The 24,609-nt window shown below is 36.9% G+C and overlaps 1 protein-coding gene across 7 annotated transcripts in view; it reads left to right on the top strand.

Moving 5' to 3' along the window:
* LOC129764743 (putative uncharacterized protein DDB_G0281733) overlaps positions 1-24,609 on the top strand; it is a 331,282-nt gene that overhangs the window by 240,990 nt on the left and 65,683 nt on the right. For 6 of the 7 annotated variants that reach the window (XR_008741209.1, XR_008741210.1, XR_008741211.1 and 3 more), the window contains one exon: positions 13,281-13,351. Coding sequence is in view for 4 of the 7 variants with exons in the window: in XM_055764190.1 (XP_055620165.1) it covers positions 13,281-13,351 (71 nt within the window). In the remaining 3 variants the exon portion in view is untranslated. Of the gene's footprint in view, positions 1-12,985; positions 13,106-13,280; positions 13,352-24,609 lie in introns of those variants that run through there. The other variant, XM_055764193.1, reaches the window with a different exon arrangement.

The raw sequence follows: 24,609 nt of genomic DNA on the forward strand, positions 1-24,609 counted from the left end.
TTGGCCATTAATTTCCGCTCGTCAATTTCTTGCAAAGAAATTCGCCGTATATTCCCTTCTCGTTTGCAACGGAAGGAGCTCATTTGGGAGGAGCTAGACCCCAAAAAAGTAGTTGAGAACTACGACGCCTAGATGGCATTGCGTGTAACTAATTCTAAACTTGTTGCTATAATTTATCATAGATAATTTTTTGTGCATTTATTTGTAATAACGGGAAAACGTTACATATGGCTTCCAGCAGCTCAAGTCTGACTGTAAATTCCACAAATATTTTCAAACATGTTAAAATTCAGTAAGCAACAGATAGCCTAATGTAATCGTACGTCAACTATGCGGTCTATGTGGAATAATGGTCCTACCATTATTCCACATTTCTTATCCACTTCAATCTATATTTGACAAAGCACGAAAAGAACAACTATGTATGCATGTGATGCAAAAATCCAGAAACATTTTGCACCAGATGGTAAGAAAATCTTAGCGTTTCTTCCACTGATTAAAATTGAACCACTGTGTGTTTTGGATCGATAACATGAGCTTGAGTGATTGAGTCCATAGCGGCAACTTTTATGGAAAAAAAGATCTGAATAGAATTGATAAATTAACTCCTGTTTGAAATAAATTGGAACACGTGCCAGGAGCGAAGCAGATGATGATGATGTTTTGAATTGTAGAGGCTCTAAATTTTCTCAGTTCATTCGTATCTAGCTTTGAAAAAGGCCAATTCGACAAACATAAACTAAATTTTCGACCTTAAATTTGAAACACATCAGAACGGTCACTTGGAAGCCTTGCTGCCCCAACCGTTAAGTCGCTAGCCGGATGATTGATAAATTGTGAATGAGCGAAGCATAAACGCACATATATTATATTTACGTTCGGATTGTGAGAGGAAAATCGAATTTCGTTTGCTGCTGCTAAGGTTGTTGTTGGTGATATTGCTGCTTTGCTATCGCTATTGCTCTGCTTCTTTCGTGATTGATGGTTTTAACTACTGCACGGTTTGAAAATGAACGATCGCTTCGCTACGCAGCAACTGTTTCTATGCTTACTGGTTGACTCACAGGGGTGGGGCTTGCGATGCAATGTTGCGCTTCTCTTCGGGAACTTCACAGTTTGCCATATACTCCACTGTTCTACAAAGCAGAGTCGTTGTTTTTTTATATTAGCATTAGGACAAACTGTTGTCTGCTCGCTAGCTGGCGTGAAGCTGTGATTTGAAATCATGGGTGGCTTTAGATATTTATTTGCATTGCATTTGCATAGTTGGGAAAGTTGGGAAGCGAGAAGGACCAAGGGGAGAATTAATACAGGAAGAGAAGAAGGGAAGAAGATGTGACAAGCTGGAAAAAAGTAAATTGGGTTCAAAATATAGTGACATCGTGACCTCTTCCTGAAATCGTGCGTGATCGTTCGAGGGTAACTTGACCTTGAGAAATCCTCTAAGCTAGTCGGGCAATTATTAAACACGACAGGTGTCGACTCGTGGATTGCCTCAAAAACGAAGACTTTAACCGTAACGACATTTATTCTCTACCAGAAAGATGGGGAAAAGTTGTAGCTTACACCATAAATACACCATAAATTACACAAATGAATATTACAAAAAGAAAACATCATCAAAATCAATTGAATATTGAAAATCTTAACATGAAGCAATGATCAGTTATGAAATTTAACGCGAAACTCGGTGAAACTGCACCCGAAACATAAAAGTTGATGAAAGATGCGTACGATGATAATTCTTGGTTCGGAATCGCGTCTGTGACCTGAATCATACACCTCATACAACTGATTTGGCATCCTGGGACTTTTTCTTAAATAATAAGACAACATTAAAACACATTAAACGGACTATTTGAACTGCTTCAACCGAAGCGTTGAACGTTATTTCTTCAATTGAGATAGAGCACTTTTTTGAATCGCTATTCAATGGACGCAGAAAGTTGATTAAAAGCGCAGAAATTTCATTGAATATGAAAATCAACAAATACTCAAATAACTTATTTGGAAAATCAATTCGACTACCAATCCCAAGAACTAATTGACATACTATATAAGTGTACCTAAACCTGAAAGGGCGACCAAAAACATGAATGAAAAATATTCTCCATCCATGCTAACATATTGTTCCATTGTCAACTAATCCTGTGCGTGTTGAGGGAACAATCCCCTGTTAAGTTGATTTAAACCATTGAGATTGAAACGCAAGATCTTCCAATACGTGGTTACTGGAACCATTAGACTGGTTCGATTCAGTGTGGTCATACATTGCGAGCAGTTACAACGCTTTCATTGCTCTATATTGTGGTTTCGATCGGCTCAAACCATGCAATGTTTTTCCGGTAAGCATTTCAACCTACTCGACCGACAACCATCAAAGCTCATTCTACGAACCAGCTCAGATAGCATCATTCCAGCCGGAAGCCAAGAGTAATAAGTTTTAATGGACGATAATCGTGATGAGGTTTACATTTCCCAACCCACTCTCATCCGCTCATCTGGCTTCTTCTGGGCTGTCTGTCAGCCTTCATAAAGTGATCCTTTCCCAGAGCGAAATCGATAATAGCATCTCACGAAAATTGAAACACTGCCCTGAAACCTGTCGAAGGTGGATGATTCTATTTCAAATTGACTGGTGGGACCCAGGGATGATCCGAGAGAAGAAATGCTTCCTAACTTCATTTGGGTACCCAATGGAATGCACTGAAATATTCAGACATGCCTTAGTCAAAACTCAACCGTTGCCACCCTTGGATTCTACCCTGAGGATTTATAGCCGATGTTTGGTGCTTCTCTTCAATGTCTTCATCATGCCGAGCGCCGAAAGTTTGCACCATCAATATCGTAATTACATTAGCATTATCAATAATAGAGCCCAGCCGTGCAGCGATTCGATACTTCGATACTCCTAGTAGAAGAGGAGGATGAGATGCAAGACAAAATATTCCAAAGTTAGGAAGGAAGTAGTCGATCCTGAAATATTGCTTTACCACCGTGTTTTTATGTGTACGTCATTAAACTCCGATTAGAGAGGCGGCAGTCAAGTGAGAAGCGATAAATTGTTATATAAGCGAATATATTGAATCCGCCGATAAATTTACATTATTTACCTCCGGCGGATTTTAAACGGATTCCCACAGACAGGGAAATAATCGAAGTGGGGGCGTATGAATAACGCTCCGTGGCGGTGTGAAAAATATTATAAGGAGATATACGGCGTGTAGTGGATGGTAATCCAATTCTAACAATGCAATAAATTCAAGGATCAGTATCATTGATCTGCTTCATTCCGGTTCCGACGATTCTGTCTGCTAACGAGTTTATTTCGTGCTTTGCTCCTGCTGGTTCTGCTGGGTTTGTAACAATCCTACTCACATTACAATGGGCTGTGTGATAACCAAATTTCCGACAGATATCCTTTACATCCAGATAGCCACGTTTTGAAGCGGAAATCGGAAATGAGGAAACCATAAACAAGATACGCTTTTCAAATCAATGAAAACGATGGCAAAATTGCATGAATTTGGCTTCGAATTGCTTCCGCATCCACCGTATTCTCCAGATCTGCCCCCCAGCAATTATTTTCTGTTCGCAGACCGGAAGAGAATGATCGCTGGCAAAAAATTTAAGACCGGTGATGAAGTGATTACCGAAACTGAGGCATATTCTGGGAAAACCGAAAGAGTACCATAAAAATAGTATAAATTGCAAGATCGCTATAATCGCTGTATTGCCCTCGAAGGCAATTATGTTGAATTATAAAATTGAATTTTGCAAAAAAAAAATAGTTTTACTGTGTTACCTTATAAACTTTTCAGACGAACTGTTACTCATTGGAAATGTTAAACTATGTAAACGTACATTTCGCTCCCACTTACCGTTCATATAGGTGATCATGACCGTACCTGCGATGTAAATGATATTAACTAGTTAAGTTGGACCATAATTAAGTATCCAAATCACCTTCTTCCAGTCATTGATTATCAATGAAATGTGATGTTGTGTCCACTTCAAAGGTTTCTTAAGTAATATTTTACCTGTTTATTAGCCTTATTCGTGTTGATGATTTCGCACTGTTTGAGGTTTAATATAAGCGGAATATACATTATCTGTTTAGCAATTTTGAGAGCCGATACTCTTCCCAACAATAACTTTGTCAAGCTAAAGACGTTCTGATAGTTTTTCGCGTAGAGAAGAACCACTCCTTTAAAATTTCTGGTCAACATGATCAAGCGTATCTTCATGTAGTTGAACGATATCAATAATCTGGCGGCAGGATTAGCCTGATGAATGATGACGTTTTATCCGTTCCCGGAAGCTTGAAGAAATGTACAAATCCTTAGGCATTTTGGAACAAAATAGCTCTAACAGAACAAGGCGACGTATAATGGGAGCTTCAAAACGAAGTGGGGGAACTGGGCGGGAATATGGACAGGTTAAGAAAAACTTCGCTTATATCTGTGTAAAGTTATGTTTGCTAAACCATAAATGCAGTTCAATATATTGTTTCTCGAATTATTCATCAAAAGTTACACGAAAAAGCGTTTTATAAATGTTTTATACTGAAATTAAAATGGACCGGAAACTTGAACAGGTAATAACTAAACAAATCGTAGAATTTTATTGCTCGCGAGATAATTTTTTTTTCAACTAGGGAATGAAATCATATTAAAAGTTCTCAAAATGTTGAAAAGCTGAATTAATACACCTAGAAATGAATTCGTGTATTTCTCATACAAAACAACATGTTTATCGTATACTAGCTGACCCGCTCAAAATTTGTTTTGTGTTATCAATACCTTCAAACATTCACGTTTTCTTACTATGAGCAAGTTTATGGATCCAATCGCAGAACTGTTCATTGATTGATCTTCTATTCGTCCCAGTTGAATTTACTTTTTACTATAAAATTCCTAGTATTTCTAACAAAACTCATCATTATAATATCAGATTATTTTCAAACACAATTCTCGTTCACGATTTTTCAACCACTTGCAAATAACATGTTTCTTCGTTACATGGAATAAATGTTTTATACAGAAAATATGATAGGATAATGACAATAGTTCCATTTGCTTGATTAGTTCTCGAGTTATGTATAAATTGGTGTTTCATTTCTATGGCAGACCCCCCCAACCAGAAAGGTGGGATGAGTGAAGAACAACATTAGAAATGCTTCTTGCCCCCTAAAACCTCCACATGCCAAATTTGGTTCCATTGACTTGATTAATTCTCGAGTAATGCAGAAATTTGTGTTTTATTTGTATGGCAGCCCCCCTTAGAGAGGGGTGGTGGGGTGAAGAGTCTAACCACCATAGAAACATTTGCTGCACCCTAAAACCTCAATATGCCTAATTTGGTTAATTCCGGAGTAATGTAAAAAATCTGTCTTTAATTTGTATGGCAGCCCCCCTTCAGAGAGGGTGAGGGATCTCAAACTGTCACGAAAACCTTTCCCGGCCTCAAAAAACCCTCCTAAGGTTTCGAAACATTAATTGAATGCAGGGTTTTTTTGGGGCCGGGAAAGGTTTATGTTGATCGGTTCAGTAGTTTCAGATGATTCAGCTCATAAAAGCGTGGTATTCCTTTGGTATGAAAGAAAAATAACAGGCGTAACCTTCCACTGTCAGTTTTACTTCCACTGACAGCTCCCCGTATCACCCCACCAATACAAAATTAGTACCGTTAACACTAATATGAAATTCTAAATGTAGCTATTCAAATTAACCGCATGTCCATATTATCCTAACAGTCCGTCTTACCTGCTCTTCTCCTAGGTAAAAGCGTAGAAAGCTCTCTAAACTAATTCTCAAAAAAAAATTCAAAAAAAAAAGTCATAAAAAGGTTGTTTGAAGCGTTTTAATCTTTAGTCCACAATCGTGTTGCTGAGAGTTGTGAAAACATCATCACAAATTTCTATAAACCTATTGTTGTCGCTGGAGAACGCGAATAATTTATGACAAAAGCGTTTTTTAGTGAATTAGTCGAATGTGTTAACACCCCGGTCTGGAAAATTGAAGAAATCGATTTTTTTGCATTCTTGGGAAGCTTATGCTCTAAGAAAAGTTGTCCTAAAAGGATTGTTCGATATTTGATTTCATTGTAGAGTTACAGCCAAAACTTTGATGTCATCTCAAAGGGATATAGAACTGCTGTACGAATTTTTTAAACGCGTTTTTCTGGAAACCATGTTTTTTCAACTGGATCTCAGGATCTACTCGACCGATTTGGCTGAAATTTTTTATCAACATTCAAAATTATCTGAAGCGTTACATATCCGTTTTTCGATATCTGATTTTTTTCGATTTTTTATGAGCTTCTAACCTGCGATTTTTCATGAAAAATAACTGATTTTTAACACAAATGTCCGCCATTTCGGCAAATTTTCGAATTATCAAAAACCTCTATGTAACGCTTCAGGTATTGTCCTAAGGTTTCGAAACATTAATTGAAATTCGTTCTGCGACACCCCGTTGCTTCAGAACCGATACCACCAGCAAGGTACCTATTTTCAGACAGCATCTATGCATCCAGCTGTCAACAGCGTAATAATCATTATTCGTTCACTCAAAAAACAGAAAATGCATATTCAAATATACTTTAAACAATAACCAAAATACCCGAACACTTCACTTCACCTAACATCCGAAAAAAATTCACAAAAATTTATTATTTTTCGGCCTTCCAGACAGGGGTCTCCCCTTAAGTCACCGGAATACCTTTTCGGGATTTTTGAGATTAGAATGATTAGTAGAAAGCATTTTAGAAATTAAAATCTATAAGGTGAATGTTTAAACCTTTTTTTTTTGTTTCTTGAATTTATCCGTCCAGGAAATGAGATCAATATTTCGGTTGTGTCTCAAAACTATGAAGGGCGGTACATAAATAACGTAACGCTCAGAATCCGGATTATGAGCCCCTTCGCCCTCACGCAACGCATTTCCTATCTAGAATACACCGAATGTAAGACAGCTTCGACATCATCCCCCTTCCTGTCGTGATACGTTATTTATGTACGACACCTAACACACCAAATATGAAGAAAAAGAAATTTAATATGTAATATTTATTTTCAACTTCCAATTCATCATCCGGTGTGAAATGCTATCTAGTCTCACTTTAGCCAAAGAGCAGTCAACAACCTTTCTAAAAACTAGCAGTTAACTTTAAACAAATTCAAATGCCTTTTCTGAAGCTGAGAAATATTTTTTTGATCATATAATTGACCTTTTTCAAGGCGAATGAATTTGAAATTTTAAAGTCTGTCCAATACAAAGTTTTTCGTGATTCTGTTGGAAGCTAAAAGCCATTTTCAGAGCAACTCTTCTTGCTTGAATGAAACCAACGTTCTCTATTGCTGTATCATCGTAGTATTACTTGTGGAAAAAACGGAAAAAAAATTTTGACGAAAAATCCCCCGCCAGAATGGCTGGTAATATACCATTAGTCGGGAGTTTTATTCAGCTTTTTTTTTGCTTAAAATACTAACAAAGAAGGTAGTGAAACGAGTAAACAATTTAACGAATAAAATTGGTACGTTTTTCTAGATTTTACTCCCGCTCGTATGCTCACCCAACAGAACAAACAATATGTTTGCACATAACTCGGGCGTTAGATTATTTAGAATGGTTACTATATTTGTTCTTTCATGTTATTCCATGGCGAACAAGGTTAGTAATTAATCTCCATTTTCCGCAGCAAGCGCATATCAGTTGGCAGAATCGATGCAGAGAAGTTTCTCTGATTTTTTCAATAGTTCATTAGGTAGTTATCTTACTATCTCTTCGACTATTTTCACTCGATTGAAGGATATTAAGCCAAATGCAACACAGACTCTTCTAAGGTCACCATTTGAAGTCTCCAAAGAATTAAATTAACAATTTTCTGAACAATCAAAACAACTCAATTCGAAAGCAAATGTTGCCTGCATTCACAATCCTACGTCAAGCTACCGTCCGTGCCTCGAGAAATAGACTCTTCTTATTTTTGGCGAGATATTCATGAATTTCCTGAGAAATGGGAAAATCGGCAGTTATTAGATTTTCTATAAAGGTCCTCGCGCTAGTATTAGTAAATAGCGTGCATTTTGGGAGGAATTCTAAACAAAATTTTAGTTCACTTTTTCTCCGAGTTCAATTTTGTGAAAAAAAAAAACATACAGAAAAACGGGTTTATATAAACAAAATTCACAAATTTGTCAGAGTTTCTGAACAGAACACTGCACGATATTTATATGTGTGAGTAATTTTCGTGTACGATTCAAAAATCTAGCTCTCCTGTAGTATGTGTCAAATCACGTTGAACTCAAACACCGATACATGCATACGTAATACATGAGAGAGCGACACGAATTCATTTTGGGGGAGTCACCTCAACATGCATTGAAGTCCATTTGAAGGGAATGAAGGAAAAGGGAAAGAATGAAATGAGATAGCAACTAAATTAATGACTGTTGAGTCATGTTGACGGAAAAGCTGCAGGAAGAAGCCAAAACCCATTCCTAGTTGAATACGAAGGCGAATTTCTTCATAGTCCCCTGAATGACCTCAGTTGAATAAGCCATTGAACGTTGCCTCAATTACATTAGTTACGAATTACTAAACAAAAAAAATGAGTAAATAAAAGACGATTTGATTATCAATGCCACTTCTGTATTATATCTGTTTACTAAAGTCGTTGCAATAATACGTGGAACTTGAATCGTCATGAAAAAAGCGAAAGTTTTTCTAAAATTATTTTACACAATACAACACTCACAATTGGAGAACTCTCTTCATGATTTAGAAGAAGCATTATGTACCTTATTCGAACCGATACCGGTTCAGCGCATCAACATAGTGACAGATAAAGAAAACTTTCTGGTATAATTATACTATTGCTTCCATCGAGAGAAAATGTGATCGATACCTGACAACCTGCCAAACGCACGAAGAGATGCAAAAATCGATTCGTTTAAAATAACATGAGTACAAATTAACATGAACCGAAGAAACTATGGGAGGAAGGAATTCGGAACTGTTAAAGCGGAAAGTGGAACGATATTGACAGAAATTCTAATTTATTTTTAAACATGTGTATTGTTTTATTATTTTAAGACCTGAAATGAAATTATTTAAATGTTGTAAACATTTACCGCTAAGAACGCTCGAATTACGGACAGGTGATGAAACACAGCCATACCGCAAAATAAAAACATTATTTCAAATATAAGTAGAAAAATAGAATTGAAAAGTTAAAGTTTAGTTTGTGAAAAGTAAAGGTACATGGTGTCACAATTGTAGAGAATGAATGCGACAATCAGTGCTTGAGATTTGTGTTTTGAGACAATGTGTTTTGAAATAAACTAGCGTACGAAATGTCTAGGTATTTGTCGGCATCATCGATAACGATAACTTTTGATTGATTCGGCTTGTCCGTCAATAAAGAAATAAAAAAACTGATGAGGTTTGAAGGTATGGGCAAGTCAATCAAAATTATTTCTTCTGTATTGATGCACGCACTGCACTGAGTATGTATTCCGAAACGAACGCTTTGTGTGCGACCAATCTACACTGAAGCAAAACAATAACTGTCGAAAATTGTGCCTCCTTGTTTTTCGCATTGTAGAGGCTTTAGCCATTAATGCTCATTGTAGCCTTGAAAATAACCTTATAGGTCAAAATCTCTCGCGGCCTTTAGTAGAACTGGTTGGGTTATTCTAAAATTTTAGAGGTAATTCTTAAATAACCTCTTTTTTGCATGATTTTTTCTTTATTGGTGAAATAATTCAAGGTCCAAACACGATCACCTCAAAGTGAACTTGTTCTTTTATATAATTTTGGGCATTCAATGTTTTGATGGAACTTTCCACCACTATGCAAAGAAGGGTTAACAGCATTCCTTGTTGACTGCTTGCCGGTAATAGCGGGACTTCAATTCAAATCGCAAATAACATTTGTATACACTCCCTTTTGTACATGGCATTCAAGAATATTTCTGGAAATTCTGTTCATTTTGCGACAGATTTCTGCGTTTTCATCATATTTTAATGAGATTTATGAATTCCACCCATAACGAAAAGAAAATTGGAAGAAAACCGTTCGAATTTCCGATGAATAAATGGAGAAGTGTGAAAAAAGCAGTTTATTAGAGGATACAATAGTAAATCTTACTTTACGCGCTACGTTGGGCAACTGAAATATGTTTTGTATCTGTAGATCCACTCTTTTTTTTTTGGGTTTCCAGCGATTCAATTAATACTCGGATGATATGATGTATATAGGTTACAGTACCTATCTTCATTTATAATGTTAGTCTTCACTAACCTTTAATGTTTTAGCCAGGCGTGAAACATTTAAAAAACTTCACTTTAACGAACATAAATCACGAGTTTTATAAGATAGAAAAGAAACACTAATTTCAACAGATCGCAACTTCCTTGAATGCATGCCGAATAGACTGATTTAGAACAAAAGAGGACCAATGCGTTATAAAATGGTTGTGGTTCATGCGATAATAATGTTAATTTTGTAAATGAGCAACTTACATCTGGTTCTGAAGTTATGAAACACTGACATTCAGTTCTCGAACGTTTCGCGCATGACCAAAACTAGTAAAGTTATAAAGCTGGTTTTATAAACGAAGATAGTTATTGTACATAATTCCATCATTTGGCCGATCTTTCTTGAAATTTTAGAACTCATTCACAAAGACATTTAGTAGTCCTATATTTCAGGAACCTAGAGTATTGTTCCGATTCCCAACCCTGGCGATTCTGAAGATTCGAATTGGTATCACCCGACATTAGCAGATATGTAGTCATGTTGCTAGTATGTATTGAAAATCGATGTTCGTATCCTTGGAGCTTGGATGTTTCAACTTCCGGTCGAAGATATCATTCAAGCCGGAGGGCCTTCAACTTTTTAGGATTTTATTTTAGCTTCGACCTCTTCAATATTTATTCTCTGCTCTTCCTCCCTGAAGATCCCTTTCTTCCGAAGATTTAACGAATTTTTTCGATGGTACAGATTTTTGGAAGAAAAAGTACATATGACAAACATTTTTAATCCCTCTGATACAGATGAAAATGTGGCAACACTGCATGTGACCGCAGTGCAAATCGGAAGAAATTTATTTGAAACAGTTTAGTCATTTTGGCTATTTACGCAAAGTTTCCAATTTATTGTACAAATAAAAGGTTGATTCGAAATTGTAGAATAATATAAACAGTTTACACGAGAAGAATATTTGAGCATATCTGCATGAAAGTCACACAGTGATAGATTTAATCTGCGTTGATTTGTAATGCATTAGACGGATTTCGCGGCCAACTCGTCTATGGGATTGGCATGACCCCTTCAGAACTTAATGAAACTTTCTAGGCGTGAAGACATTACTAATTAGACAACTTGGCATACGTAGTTTTTCGAAAATTTATCTAGAATAAAATATGGAAAGGGCTAAATATTTTTTGATCATTTTTTATAATTTTTTTTTACTCAAAAATAGTAAGTCCTACAAAAAATTTGTTCATGGAAGAGTTATAGGAAAATAATTGGATTTTCTGGAAAAATAATTTTTGCAATCCTATTGAAAAAATATCGATTACGAAAACTAAAAGTCGATTTTCTCAAAATGGTCATCTCAAATTTTGATGAAATGGTATATAAATATGTGCCCTACAACTCTTCCATGCATCACAACTTGTGCATATTTGAGGCAAAAAAGTTTTTCTAACAAAAACTTTTTCAAGATTTTTTCTTTTTTTTTTCTTTTTTTTTTGGGGGGGGGAGTACAGCCGAGTAGAAAAATCGATAACAGGTAGAAAATGGATTTATGGAGACCCTTGGATGCTAAAGTTTTCAGTTTGCAGCTTGTTTTTTGTAGTAAAATACAAAATGTTTCAATTCAGAGAGCAACGACAGCTCTCAAACAATAGCCATCTGCCAAAAATCTTTTGATCGATCAGTCAGTTGTTGTAAATTTATGTATCAATTAGGAGTCACTGTAGATATCATAATAATAAATGGATTGTATAGATACCTAAAGGATGAATAAAATGGCCGTGCAGTTGTTTGAAAATTACCAGTCGTGACAGGCAGCAAATGTAAAGTGGCGGAAAAATAGCATTATTTTGTTTCTGTGTAATCATCAGAATTCAACAAAGAAAAGTGTGACATTGTTTCGCAATATGAGTCGTGATCTCCAGGATTTACAAAGATTACAAATGCAGTGCTAGTATTAACAAACCCGAGTGTAACTGTACACTTAATAGATACCTAAATCTACAACAGCTATTCGATACCTGACCGACCAATCAAGAGATTTTTGGAAACATATTGTATTTGACTTCAAAAACAAGCTGAAAACTGGAAACTTTAGCATCCAAGGATCGCCATAAATCCATTTTCTACATTTTATTGAATGTTTCTATAATTGTACACCCAGAAAAAAAATAGAAAATTTTCGAGAAAAAAATATGAAAAAGTTTTTGTTAGAAAAACTTTTTTGTCTTAAATATGCACAAGTTGCGATGTATGAAAGAGTTGTAGGGCACGTATTTATCTACAATTTATCTACCATTTCATCAAAATCTGAGAAGAACATTTTGAGGAAATCGACTTTTAGTTTTTGAAACAATTTTGACAATTGACAATTACCAACACGCAAACTTAACAGTAACTGCTCTACGTGATAATAATTCCTTTGATCTCTAAATCAATCAATACGGTAAACAATCACTATCTCAGTTCGAGCTTGTCAATTAGTTTTGAAGATGTGCTATTTCACTCAGCTCAAGCTCAAGCTCAATAAATAAACAACCAAATATACTGGAGCCGAGAACGAAGCAAGTTTACATATTTGATTACCCTTTTATGAGAACTGCAGTTTAAACTAATTGGTGTTGACAGAGTCAGAGTTTATCTTTCGTATTATCGGTACGATGTCTGCGCTACAGGAACGTGAAGTATACGACGAACGTAACACAGTGTCATTGCAGTGTTCAATTATTCAATCTCATTCTGTTGTTCGAGCAGCAGCGGTTCGCTATAAAGAAAACCGTCTAGATTGCATCTTGTGATGTACATCATGCTCGATATATCTTCTCCTGCAATTGCATCATGTTCGTACAGAAACTTCCAAGCGTAGTGTCATAGCTGACGTTATTTTTATTAGCTCTTAATTCAGAAGTCAATGATTACATTGCTTTTACCACAATACGCATTGATTAGAACTGCTACCGTTAACTACACGTAATGGACACTTGAGAGTTAATTATATTCTCTGTTTTCTTTCAGAAATGGACGACATGCTGGTGCAGTGCAACAAAAACAGCGTTTATGTTCTTAACTCAAGCTATCGATACAGGGTAAGTGCAATCCTTCCACATGATATTTTGAGGCTGAGTAAACACACATTCACAAATTCCCAAATTTCATGTCAAATAAAGTTCGATACTAGATACTGATACTGATCAAATGTATAAGAGAGCAGCTGTGGGATAAAAGTAGAAGTGTATGATGCTTTCTATTTGAACTATGTAGATTGCTCTACAGGAATAATGTTCTGTTCTAAAGATCGTTCAAATATATTGTTAATTCTAATATTGTGGTACCATAAGCCAAACGCCAATATAGGTCGAACGCATGAAAATAAATAGCATTCTTCACATTGCTCTCACTACAATGAAATGCGAACAAATTCACACCCACCGTGTTTAACATATGCTATAAATCACAAACGTACACATGTACTGTATCTATACTTCTTCGCAGTATCTCAAACCATCCCAAACAATCAATCAAGTAAAATCCTAGCACAAATAATCACTCAACACTCACAGCTGCTCATTTACATAATCACTCAGATGGTACGATGACGAGGCAGGCCGGATGCCGGAGGAAGGAAGTGGAAGCATTTCTCCGCACAAAGTAACACTGTGCGAGCTCTCGGAGAGTGATAAATTTTCAGGATTTTTTTCAGCCCCCCGGGTAGGGAGAACTCTACTGGCAAATCATTCCACATCTTGCGTACGAACAAAATACAGAATACATAATTTACATTGTACTTCAGACTGTCTATTTTCCATTTTGCGAGTGATGGACTCGTGGCAAAAGTTCTACTTGGTACAGTGGAACTTCTTCGTCGAGGCTGAGGCGAAAAATTGATGGTAAAACTTCTTTGGTTTTATTATAAAAGGGTGTACACCATCAAATTGCATCGCGAAAAAAACGCTGTATAAAATTACATAGTTGACCGATCTTTTTCAAAATGTCAGACAATAAAATATAACTATAAAATAAAGGCTTTTGACATATTTATTTTATTCAACATCAATACTATAACCGAGCATACGCTCACTCCACTCAGAAGGTTATGTACAATATCTGGCTACAGCTTCTTCTGTACTTTTTCTTCACACTTCCTCAGATTTGACCACCATGGGATGTTTTCGTAATGCCTGCTTCATAATAGCCCAGTGTTCTTCGAAGGGCCTTAGTTCCGATGCTAGATCCGGCCAGAAGATCGTCGGGCTCACGTGCTGTTTCAATAGAGGAAACAGAGGCTTCTGTAGACACTCCTCGAGGTAGATCTGCCCGTTTACAGTACCGGTAGTAACAAATGGCGTACTCCGTTTGCCACATGAGCGGATCGCTTGTATGTATACATGTATTTCTTGGCAAACTTCGAAAGTTTCTGCTTCCTTACTTCCTCCGGAACATCAAACTTGTGCTGAGCTGTGAAGAACAGCAACCCCGGAACCTACCGGAATCCGCATTGACGTGAGTCCCATTGTCCATGATGAGACAATGAGGCTCTGTCAGCATCTGGATGTACAGTTTCTGGGTCCGTGACTTTCCCACCATATTTAAACGGGATGTGTCCCATTCGCCCGAATACGATTCACCCAATCCACGTTTACCCGAAGCACATTCACCCAAAGGTAACAAATACCCGAATGGACATTTACCCGAATGCAACATTTATATTTATATTTTTATATTTATTTCACCGTCTTGGATTTAAAGATTCCTACAGACTGTTTACTTAGAGTAGCTCCTTAATTCTACTTTTAAACACATTTTTAGATATATTAAAATCATAACAATTATTCACTGCATTGAACTCACGAAAACATTTAAGTAGAGGACTGTTTTGACCGTAGGCGGTCCTGCGCGGAGGGATCGCTAGGAGTCTCGAAAGTGTCTAGATGGAGCATAGATTCGTGCATTCTGTATCAGCTCTGAACAATCCATGTTGTCGGTCTAGATGTCAAACACAAACAGCCCGAATGAAGGTGGAAAAATTCCAACAAATCAGATTATGAGTTTTGTCGAATCTCCTATTGATAAATAGGATCAAATCTAAACAATATGAAAAAGCAACTAAAATACGAAGTGAAATGAGAAATTGTAATGAGAAAATTCGAAAAGAATTTTAAGACTGCTGTGTTATTTTAAGAAATTAGTGTAGGCATAATTGACATGCCGTATTTTTCCCTTTCCGTTTTGGTCTTTGTGGCCAAGAGATCATTCAGAAATGAGCATGGACTATGTAATGTTTCGAAAACTAAGCAGTTAATTTAGCATAAATAAATATAAATATAAAGCATAAATGCCATGAAAATGTGAAAACAATTGATAAGAATAAAATGGTACTTACGTTTTTACCACCGCAACGCGTTTTTTTTTTATTTCAGGATAAGATTTATTCTGAGGTCAATGTAATGGGGGCGAAGCCGCCATCTAACGAGGATAAGGAAGGCGGCACCAAACCGCCGAGGTGACACAATCCGAGTCGGCCGCTGACTCGCCGTCGGAAGCGGCGTCCTCTCGCAAGCAAGCCTGTGTTTCACCGATTTCTCGGTTTGTTTGAAACATGAAAGACGATCCTTAAGTTTGGCCCGACCGAGCGATAGTAAGCGTGATGCATCAAATAATCGTATGCCGTATGACGCTCGCTAACGCTCGGTCGGACCTAACTAGAGGATCATCTCCTATGTTTCAAACTAACCGAGCAATCGGCGAAACACTGGTTTCATTATTTTGAAAAGGATTTTATCTAACGTCGCTATTTCCCAAATTGCACTACCCACAAAAAATACGAACTTTTTGGATGGAAATGAACGTCCAAGGCAAATATGATCTTTATATAACACTCATCAGAAATAAATATATAAATATTTCCTAATAATAAAATTTGCGTATTATTCGAATATATCCTTTTTTCGGGTAATTGTCGCATTCGGGTAAATGTTACATTCGGTTAACTGCTACATTCGGGTAATTATAGCATTTGAGTAAATGTCGCATTCGGGCATTTGTTACAGTCGGATAAGAGGAGTTCGAAACTACACTGTCAAGGAAACCTTCATTCTATAGTAGATGATAGTGCGTATTCGTTTTTGTGAAAAAGTTCAAGAGTTTTTTTTTAATTCGATTAGTTCAAACATTGCTTGTGGGGCAAAGGTGCGCAGTGGCTATGGGGTAAAAGCTCGCACTAGCGTTTTGCTCTGAAAAAAAAATTATAAAATGTTTTCAACAGAATTTTTAACGGGACCCACAAGAAGAAAACTGATCTGAAGAAATGCACTCCAGAAATACTCAAATGGCCCAACAGAGACTTCGGGAGGGAGTCTCGAAGTGTCGGATTGCGGCAGACCTCGGTATTTCTGAATCAGCTCTGAGGAAGAGGCTCATATCAGAAAGTGATTTATGATTTGAATTTTCTTTCAACAAAGTTGCAAAACTTGCAGGAGGAGATTGGGCTTCTAGCTTCATGTGGAACCACCGTCTTTCTCTTCGAACCCCACAACAGCGCAACGAAGCTACAGCGCTCCGAGTCAAAGCGTCGGAATCCTCAAAACTGAAATCCAAGATGAGGAATAAAAATAAACAATTGCTTAAAAAAAAATTCAAAATAAATTTTAAATGAGATATGTTATTATTTTCACCATGCATTCAATTCAATAACGGTTATGTTTCGTTTATGTTTATGTTTTCACAATGAACTTCAAATCAATATGGTTTTTTTTTCAACACCGAGTTTCAAATAAATCAAGTGAAGGTAACTATGTACCGTTCTGAATCATATTTCGGACAACATCATATTCCGGACACTTAGTTCTAATATCTTGAAATGCTTTTTTTTTCTTTTTTTCCTGTATTATAGTGATTTTCAACTCATTTGGCTGGTTCGTCACTTTTACTTCCATTTTTGGAAGAATGTCGGGAGTGAGAATTGAACTCGTGACCTTTAGCGTGAGAGGCATGGATGTTACCACTACGCCAGATCGCCATCGCCATCGCCATCTTTAAATGCTAAATGCACTGATGATATAACTATAAAATTAATATCACAATTGCTTCTTTAGCGTAAATCATTGGTTTCCCTATCACTTCATTTGAGGATTACATTTGAATTATTACATAGTAGGAAAAAAATAAACAGCACTACTCATTATCGTTTGTGTTTGACGTTTGTTTAGCGTGAGCACGTAGAATTTACCCGTTCATAAATGTTCAAATTTCTCCCGTGTTTCATCAGTTCTCATCATCGTTAACAGTTTACTGTGATTGCTTGGTAAGTGTTTAGCAGTTGACTATAAAATATAATCAAGTGTCATGTAATTTTCGTTCAAAAAATTACAAAACAAAGTATCCGAAATTTGAATTCAATCTGTCCAAGATTTGATTTAGTGTCCGAAGTTTGATTTTTATTCGCTTCATATGAAAAGCATTTTATTCGATGATTTTTTCATGTTTTCATGTTTTTTCTACCAAAGTAGAAAGCTTAAAAGCATATTGAACTAATTTATTAAAAATATCAACCAAATAATACCTGTGCATAAAGTTTAGACCTGTTTGCTGCATCATATGCCTTAAGCGTCCGAAATATGATTCAGAACGGTACGTATATAAAAATAATTTCTGTGGGAACTTGAGTGTTCGAAATGATTTATATCAATATATCAATTGTGGGTGGGACGAAGTTCGCTGGGTCAGCTAGTTTGTTAATAAAAACGAATTCTGTTTCAAATGTTGGACATTTTCGGATATCTTATATTGTCAGTCGTCTTCCTTCCAAAAATTTCCACGTGTTATGTTCGACTATAACACCCACTCTTCTCCACCCATAAAAAAACACAGAAAACCCCCCTCTTGCCTACTGGACGGGGCCTACACTCTCTAGTTATGATGCTTCTCCCGCTTCTGATGATAAAGCATTTGTTTTTGGTATAAGTTATCTCAGAAGTTTTCAATAAGAAGCAATTCAATAAGTGCGCACCTTTGCCCCACTATGGGGCAAAGGTGCGCATTTGTCTTTTTGTATTAAAATAGGTATTTATCCAATTACAAACACAACTCGAGAAATGCTTGTACTACGTTTCGAAGGTAATATATATAGTTACAATTTGGTAAGCAAACGGAATTTTATTTGCTTTTATTTCAAGAGTTATTGGACGACAATAGTTAGGTGCGCACCTTTGCCCGCATTACTCTATGCATTTTTCATTATTTCACGAACATCATTTTCATTATATAAAATCTATAATGTCTCGAGAACGGTTAGTCCTAGGATAAAATGTTACATATAGTTTTTCATGTCAATCGCATGTAGATTTTATTTCAAGTATAACATTTCTTAAATGGTTACGATTTCACAGAGTATTGAAATTTCACATACCTTCATTTTGGCGACACCAATATGATACCACTATACGTCAAACTTTGTTTGATTGAATGGGGCTTTTACTGAAAATATTTCTAATATTATCGAATGGATTATGTTTTGTGCTATAAAAATGTATAATATTAAAATCAATTTTTGAGCAGGATTTTTAATGGCATATTTCAAATATAATTTTTCTGAATAGTTAATTGATTGATTTATTTATTTATTTATTTATTTATTTATTTATTGTTCATCATCTTCGACAACGTCGTACAGGTTGATTATTTTAGAATAAATTAAATTAAACTCCTTGTTCTAACACAAAAAAACATTTTTGGACAAAGAAAAATCGAACACCTTGCAAACATCATTAAACGATCACAAACACAAACTGAAACAATTGTTAAAACCATAGATAGGTTTGTGGAAAGATAACAAAAGTAATAGAGAATTCCGGAAACGATGAGGAGGAATTTTCCATGGAATCTGCTGTAGTAATTCGAGACAATCCATGTTGTCTGTTATGAGGTCAAAGATGAATAGTCGCTGTAATTTTCTACGCTTATCGGAGAGGGTTTCTAAATTGATAAATCAACGGTCAAAATAGCTTAGAAGGTTGACCGGATCATTACATGGGAGTTTACGCGAGACAACCCGCACGAAACTTCTCTGAATCCACTCTATTGCTAGTATTTGCGTAACTTGGAGTGGAGACCAGACCGGAGAGGCATATTCCAAAATGCTGCGAACCACCGAGCAGTACAGCGTCTTGAGACAATATATACCGGTGAAACCTGAACCATGACGGCGAATAAAACCAAGTACAGTGTATGCTTTAGCGGTTGCGATGTTTATATGCTCGTTAAATTTCAAATAACCTTGCCACTAAAGGAGCCTGCGGAGTACCAGGGCGCCCTCCACAGTATGTTGTGTCCTTACTGCATTAATTGGGTCTCTGATGCAGAGTACTTTCTTGACCGCGCAACTCGTGGGACCTTCATGAATAATCCCAACAAACAAAACTTTTCGGGTTCCGGCAGCCCGGAATCTCTAAATTCCAAAAACCTTGGAAACCTTATAAATGCTGAAATGTGATGAAGAAAAGAAGAAAAGAAGTCCTGGACCTAACACTGTGCAATCCGGTAATTTCTGAGAAAATACACAACTGACACGTTTCGGAAGAGGCGTCATTGTCTGATCACCGATACATTATTTTTGAATGGGATGATGGTTTGACAGTACAGAGAGAATATCGTGATCCAAAGGAAACCAACTGGGAACGATATTCACTTGAACTTGAGTATAAAATTCTCAATACAATAATTAGGTCGATTCAACAGCTTGAATAAACATCGAAAGAATGAAACGATACGATAGTTTCTGTCTATAACAGTAATTGTTTACTATAGAGAGTTTCTTCGACAAGAAACGTTCCTTGGTGGAACAAAAGGCTCGAGCGACTTCGCGAAACAGCGCGAAAAACTGTTCAACGGAGCTAAAATTACTTTAGATTGGTCTCAATACAGGAACGCACTAACCGAATATAGCAGAGAACTAAGACGAGCCAAACGAAAATCCTGGATAAATAACTGCGAAAGCATTGAAAGTACCCCAATCGTTGAAAGACACAGTAAGACTGTTGCAAAAGACCACTCGAACGGGCTAGGTTCATTCGGCTTGTTCACAAAATCTCCCTCGGATGTATTGGACTTACTGATGAAGACTCACTTCCTGGGATCTACATCTGTTCATTCTGATACCAGTCCTGACTATAATCGTAACATAGAATGCTCTCGAAGGTATCCTGAAAATGCAAAGGAAGTGGCAAACATAGTTGCTGGATTGGTTTTCACGAGAGCCAGAGTAGAAAACGCAGAAAGATCCTTTCAACCATACAAATCCGCAGGTGCAGATGAGATTTTTCCCGCCCTGATTCAAAAAGGAGAATCAAAGCTGACCTAATCGAAATTATTAAGGCAAGGCCTTAAACCTTACACAACCTTGGTGTATCACAAAAAGTCTGAACATAAATTCCTCAAAAACAACAGTTATTCCTTTCAACAAAAAGTGAAAATGCTTTAGAAGCTTTATAAATAAATTTTAAATCAAATGTTAAATTTGAGTCACAAAATATCGATACTATTCCTAACATAAGCATACTTTGCGGTTCAGTATTTTGAATGTTGGGTAACATTGGAATTTTGTGCAGCTTTCTTCTATCTAAAGAAAATGGAAGTCTAGAAATGTTTTTTCTTCAAAGCCGTTCATAACAACGCTGCTACCAGACAATTGGAAAATTGATGATAATCGAGTTTTCACCTTCGTATCAGGATTGCCACGTTTATTTCTGTGAAATTTTCTGAAAAAATCTGCCAACCGATTTCTGGACTTTGTTTTTTTGCATTGTGGAGCGAAAATACTCGCTCAGCTCACACTGATGAATGAGAAATCACCAAAAAAAATTTCTTACAAACGACCTTAGCAATAGATACGAAAATTTCTCATCACGCCTATCGATATCTGAGTCACTTGAGTAGCCTGAATTCGTTATCCAAGCCTTGTCTATTACTAATAGCTCCAACGATTTGAGGAAATTAAAAAAAAATAGAAAGTTGTGTTCAAGACACGACCACATTGTTGACGTAGAACTACGCTGTGGTTTAATTCAAGTCGCTTGTTTATAACTGCGGATATTGTTTTATAATGCAACGAAAATTTTGAAATAACCATTCTACTAGTTTGGTCGCTCTGAAATGTCATTTTTATTGTAGAATCATTTGACGATAAATGTTTGATGATTCATTCTTGTGCTCGCAGAACAATACTTTGCTCGAGATAAGCGCAGCTGTCATCCTTAGTGGAGAAAGTTTTGCTACTGGTAAGCGAAACCAAATCACATACAAAATTCCAGAACGACATTTAATTTCTTGTGACTAAATAAACGAAATAAACTCTATCTGTTAATCTCAACAACCTCGAGTAGCACTGCTTCATTATGATCACGATTAGCGCAAATGCAATCCTAGTTTAAAGCAGTTTTACGACTGGCACGCGAGCCCAAATAAATTAATAACTTAATATAACTTATTGAATAACTTGGTATTCCTCAAATATTTTTTTGGTGCACAACACCTGCTTCACCATAGCGTCAGTTCAATGCATTGATGACAGAAAACAAACAATGTTAACTGCTTGGAAAAAGGCTGAATCGTTGCCTCAGCATAGATTCATTACTAAATAACTAGCGTAAATATTAGGCTGTCAAAAAAGTCCTGCGGTATTTTTTTTGAATTTTCATTTGTTCATAAAATTAGTTACAATCATCTGTTTTAAGTCAAATATGCGCCGTTTTGTTCGATGACTTGTTCCCAACGAGATGCCATCTTCATAATACCCCTGTTATAGAAGCTCGCTTCCTTGTTGGCAAAAAACTCGGATAGCCAATTTTCACAGGCCTTTTTTGTGGCTAACTTCTGACTACCTAGCTCATTCGCCATGGACAAAAACAGGTGGTAGTCACTTGGTGCAAGGTCCGGACTATATGGCGGATGCAAAAGAACCTCCCATCCGAGCTCCCGGAGCTTCTGGCGCGTCGCCAAAGAAGTGTGTGGCCTGGCGTTGTCCTGATGGAAGACAATGCGGCCTCTGTTTATCAAAGATGGCCTCTTCTTCATGAGTGTTACCTTCAAGCGGTCCAGTTGTTGGCAGTACAGGTCCGAATTGAGCGTTTGGCCATAGGGAAGCAGCTCATAATAGATTATTCCTTGACAATCCCACCAAACACACAGCAGAACCTTCCTGGCCGTTAATGAGGGCTTAGCCACCGTCTGGGCCGCTTCAGCGGGCTTCGACCACGACCGTTTGCGCTTCACGTTGTCGTAAGTGAACCAATTTTCATCGCCAGTCACAATCCGCTTCAGAAACGGGTCGATTTTGTTGCGATTCAGCAGCGATTCACATGCGTCGATACGGTCAAAGATTTTTTTTGCGTCAACGTGTGTGGCACCCATACATCGAGCTTCTTTGTGAATCCACGCTTCTTCGAATGGTTAATAACGGTTTGATGACTTATCCCCAGCTCTTGACCGATTCTCGGCTAATTCAGCGATTTTGTCGCAATTTTCAACGACAGGCCTTCCGGAGCGTGGCGCATCTTCGACGACCTCTACACCAGAACGAAAACGTTGAAACCATCGTTGTGCGGTGAAAATGGAAACTGTATCGTGTCCATAAACTGCACAAATTTTATTGGCAGCTTGAGATGCATTTTTGCCTTTGTCATAGTAGTACTGTAAAATATGTCGGATTTTCTCTTTATTTTACTCCATATTTGCGACACTATAACTCACGAACGACTTAACCAAACAAAACACTGTCAAGGATTATACTATAGCGCGCAAAAATACCTTTCCAACAAGCTATAGTATGACTCAATACAATGAATACAACTAGAACTACGCGCTTACAACGACACCTCGCGGAAATACCGCAGGACTTTTTTGATAGCCTAATATTTCCCTCCAGCTATCTTCCCTCCTTGTTTATATTTATCATTACGACTGCATAATTTCCAATAATTCCAAAACCATAATTTCCAAACAATCGTCAATCATAGCATAAAAAATAGGCGATTATTGCATCATTACAGTGCCAATGCACAAAAGAGCAGAGAAAAATGGGGTTTCAGCGTAGTGCAGATGCACTATTTTTACGTGCGGGTTATGAAGCACGCACGTACGCACACAAATATCCATATATCGATGGCTTGAAGCAACTAAATATACACACACACTTATATTCGTTTTGTGCTCTTCTCAACAGAAGGCCTTTCTGTTAATGTTTCCAGTCTAGATTAGCTTAGCTGTCATCCTTTGTGGAGAGAATTTTCTTACGGTCATGCGAAACAATATCACTGATAAAATTCCAGAACATTTATTATTTATTAACTTGATGATTACCCACACAATTGTGTAGTTCAGAACCTTAATGCAATGGCGTCAGCTTGATGCAATGATTGCAATGCCAGAGACATTAGCGAGTGAGTAATTTGGTCGCGTTCACAGTTCAATCCGATTCAATTCAATTCAATAAATTCAATACTGAAGTTAAATGTATGAACGATATGTTCCGATGAACCATGCCAATTGCAAACATAAATATATAGAAGGGGTGTTTTTGCATATGAAGTAAAATTCTGATTATACGCGAGCGTAACATGTGCAAATTTATAACACATGCGAATTGGGGCTCTTTTTATATTAACAAGTTCTACCGCATAGTAACTCGATGCTGATAATTCCTCAATATTTTCCTTCGTTGGTCGTATTGTTTTCACATATTCACGATGGAGAACCTTAACCCTTCTCTTCGTTGGCTGAGACGTTTCGATTGAATGTAATACTTTTCCGTTTATTGTTTTTGAAAGCATAGGCAGCCGTGGCAGTGTTCCGAGCTCTGCAATACAATTTTCTTACCCAATATTAAAGTTGCTATAACTTACATTATAGACCCATTAAACGTAAAAATAATGATTGTATTGATATCAACACTATTTTATTCTATTGATTTTCATGACATGAAAGGCTATGACTCAGAAATAACATTTCATTGAGTGGTTTTGATAGCTGTTTCGATGATGTTGTCTGGCATCAGTGTCGAAAAAATAACGATGCTTTCACCAATACAAACAAAACCATTGCCGAAGATTGAAAAAAGAAAATTTAACTTTCAGAGCACTTGCTCGAGTTTTCCGACGTTTTTCACTATACAGTGCGACAGCAGATGAAAATTTAAAATCTTGTGAGTAATCGATTAGATTTTGGTTGATATTACTTCATGGGAAGTGTGCGAAAACGATAATTTTCTTCACATAGTTTCGCGCAATTATTGATTTTCGGGCGAGGGGTGAGAGACGGAGATGAAAGAAATGAGCGCCATTGTGGCAGCCATTTG

Source organism: Toxorhynchites rutilus, chromosome 2 (assembly GCF_029784135.1).
Source record: "Toxorhynchites rutilus septentrionalis strain SRP chromosome 2, ASM2978413v1, whole genome shotgun sequence".
Taxonomy (NCBI): domain Eukaryota; kingdom Metazoa; phylum Arthropoda; class Insecta; order Diptera; family Culicidae; genus Toxorhynchites; species Toxorhynchites rutilus.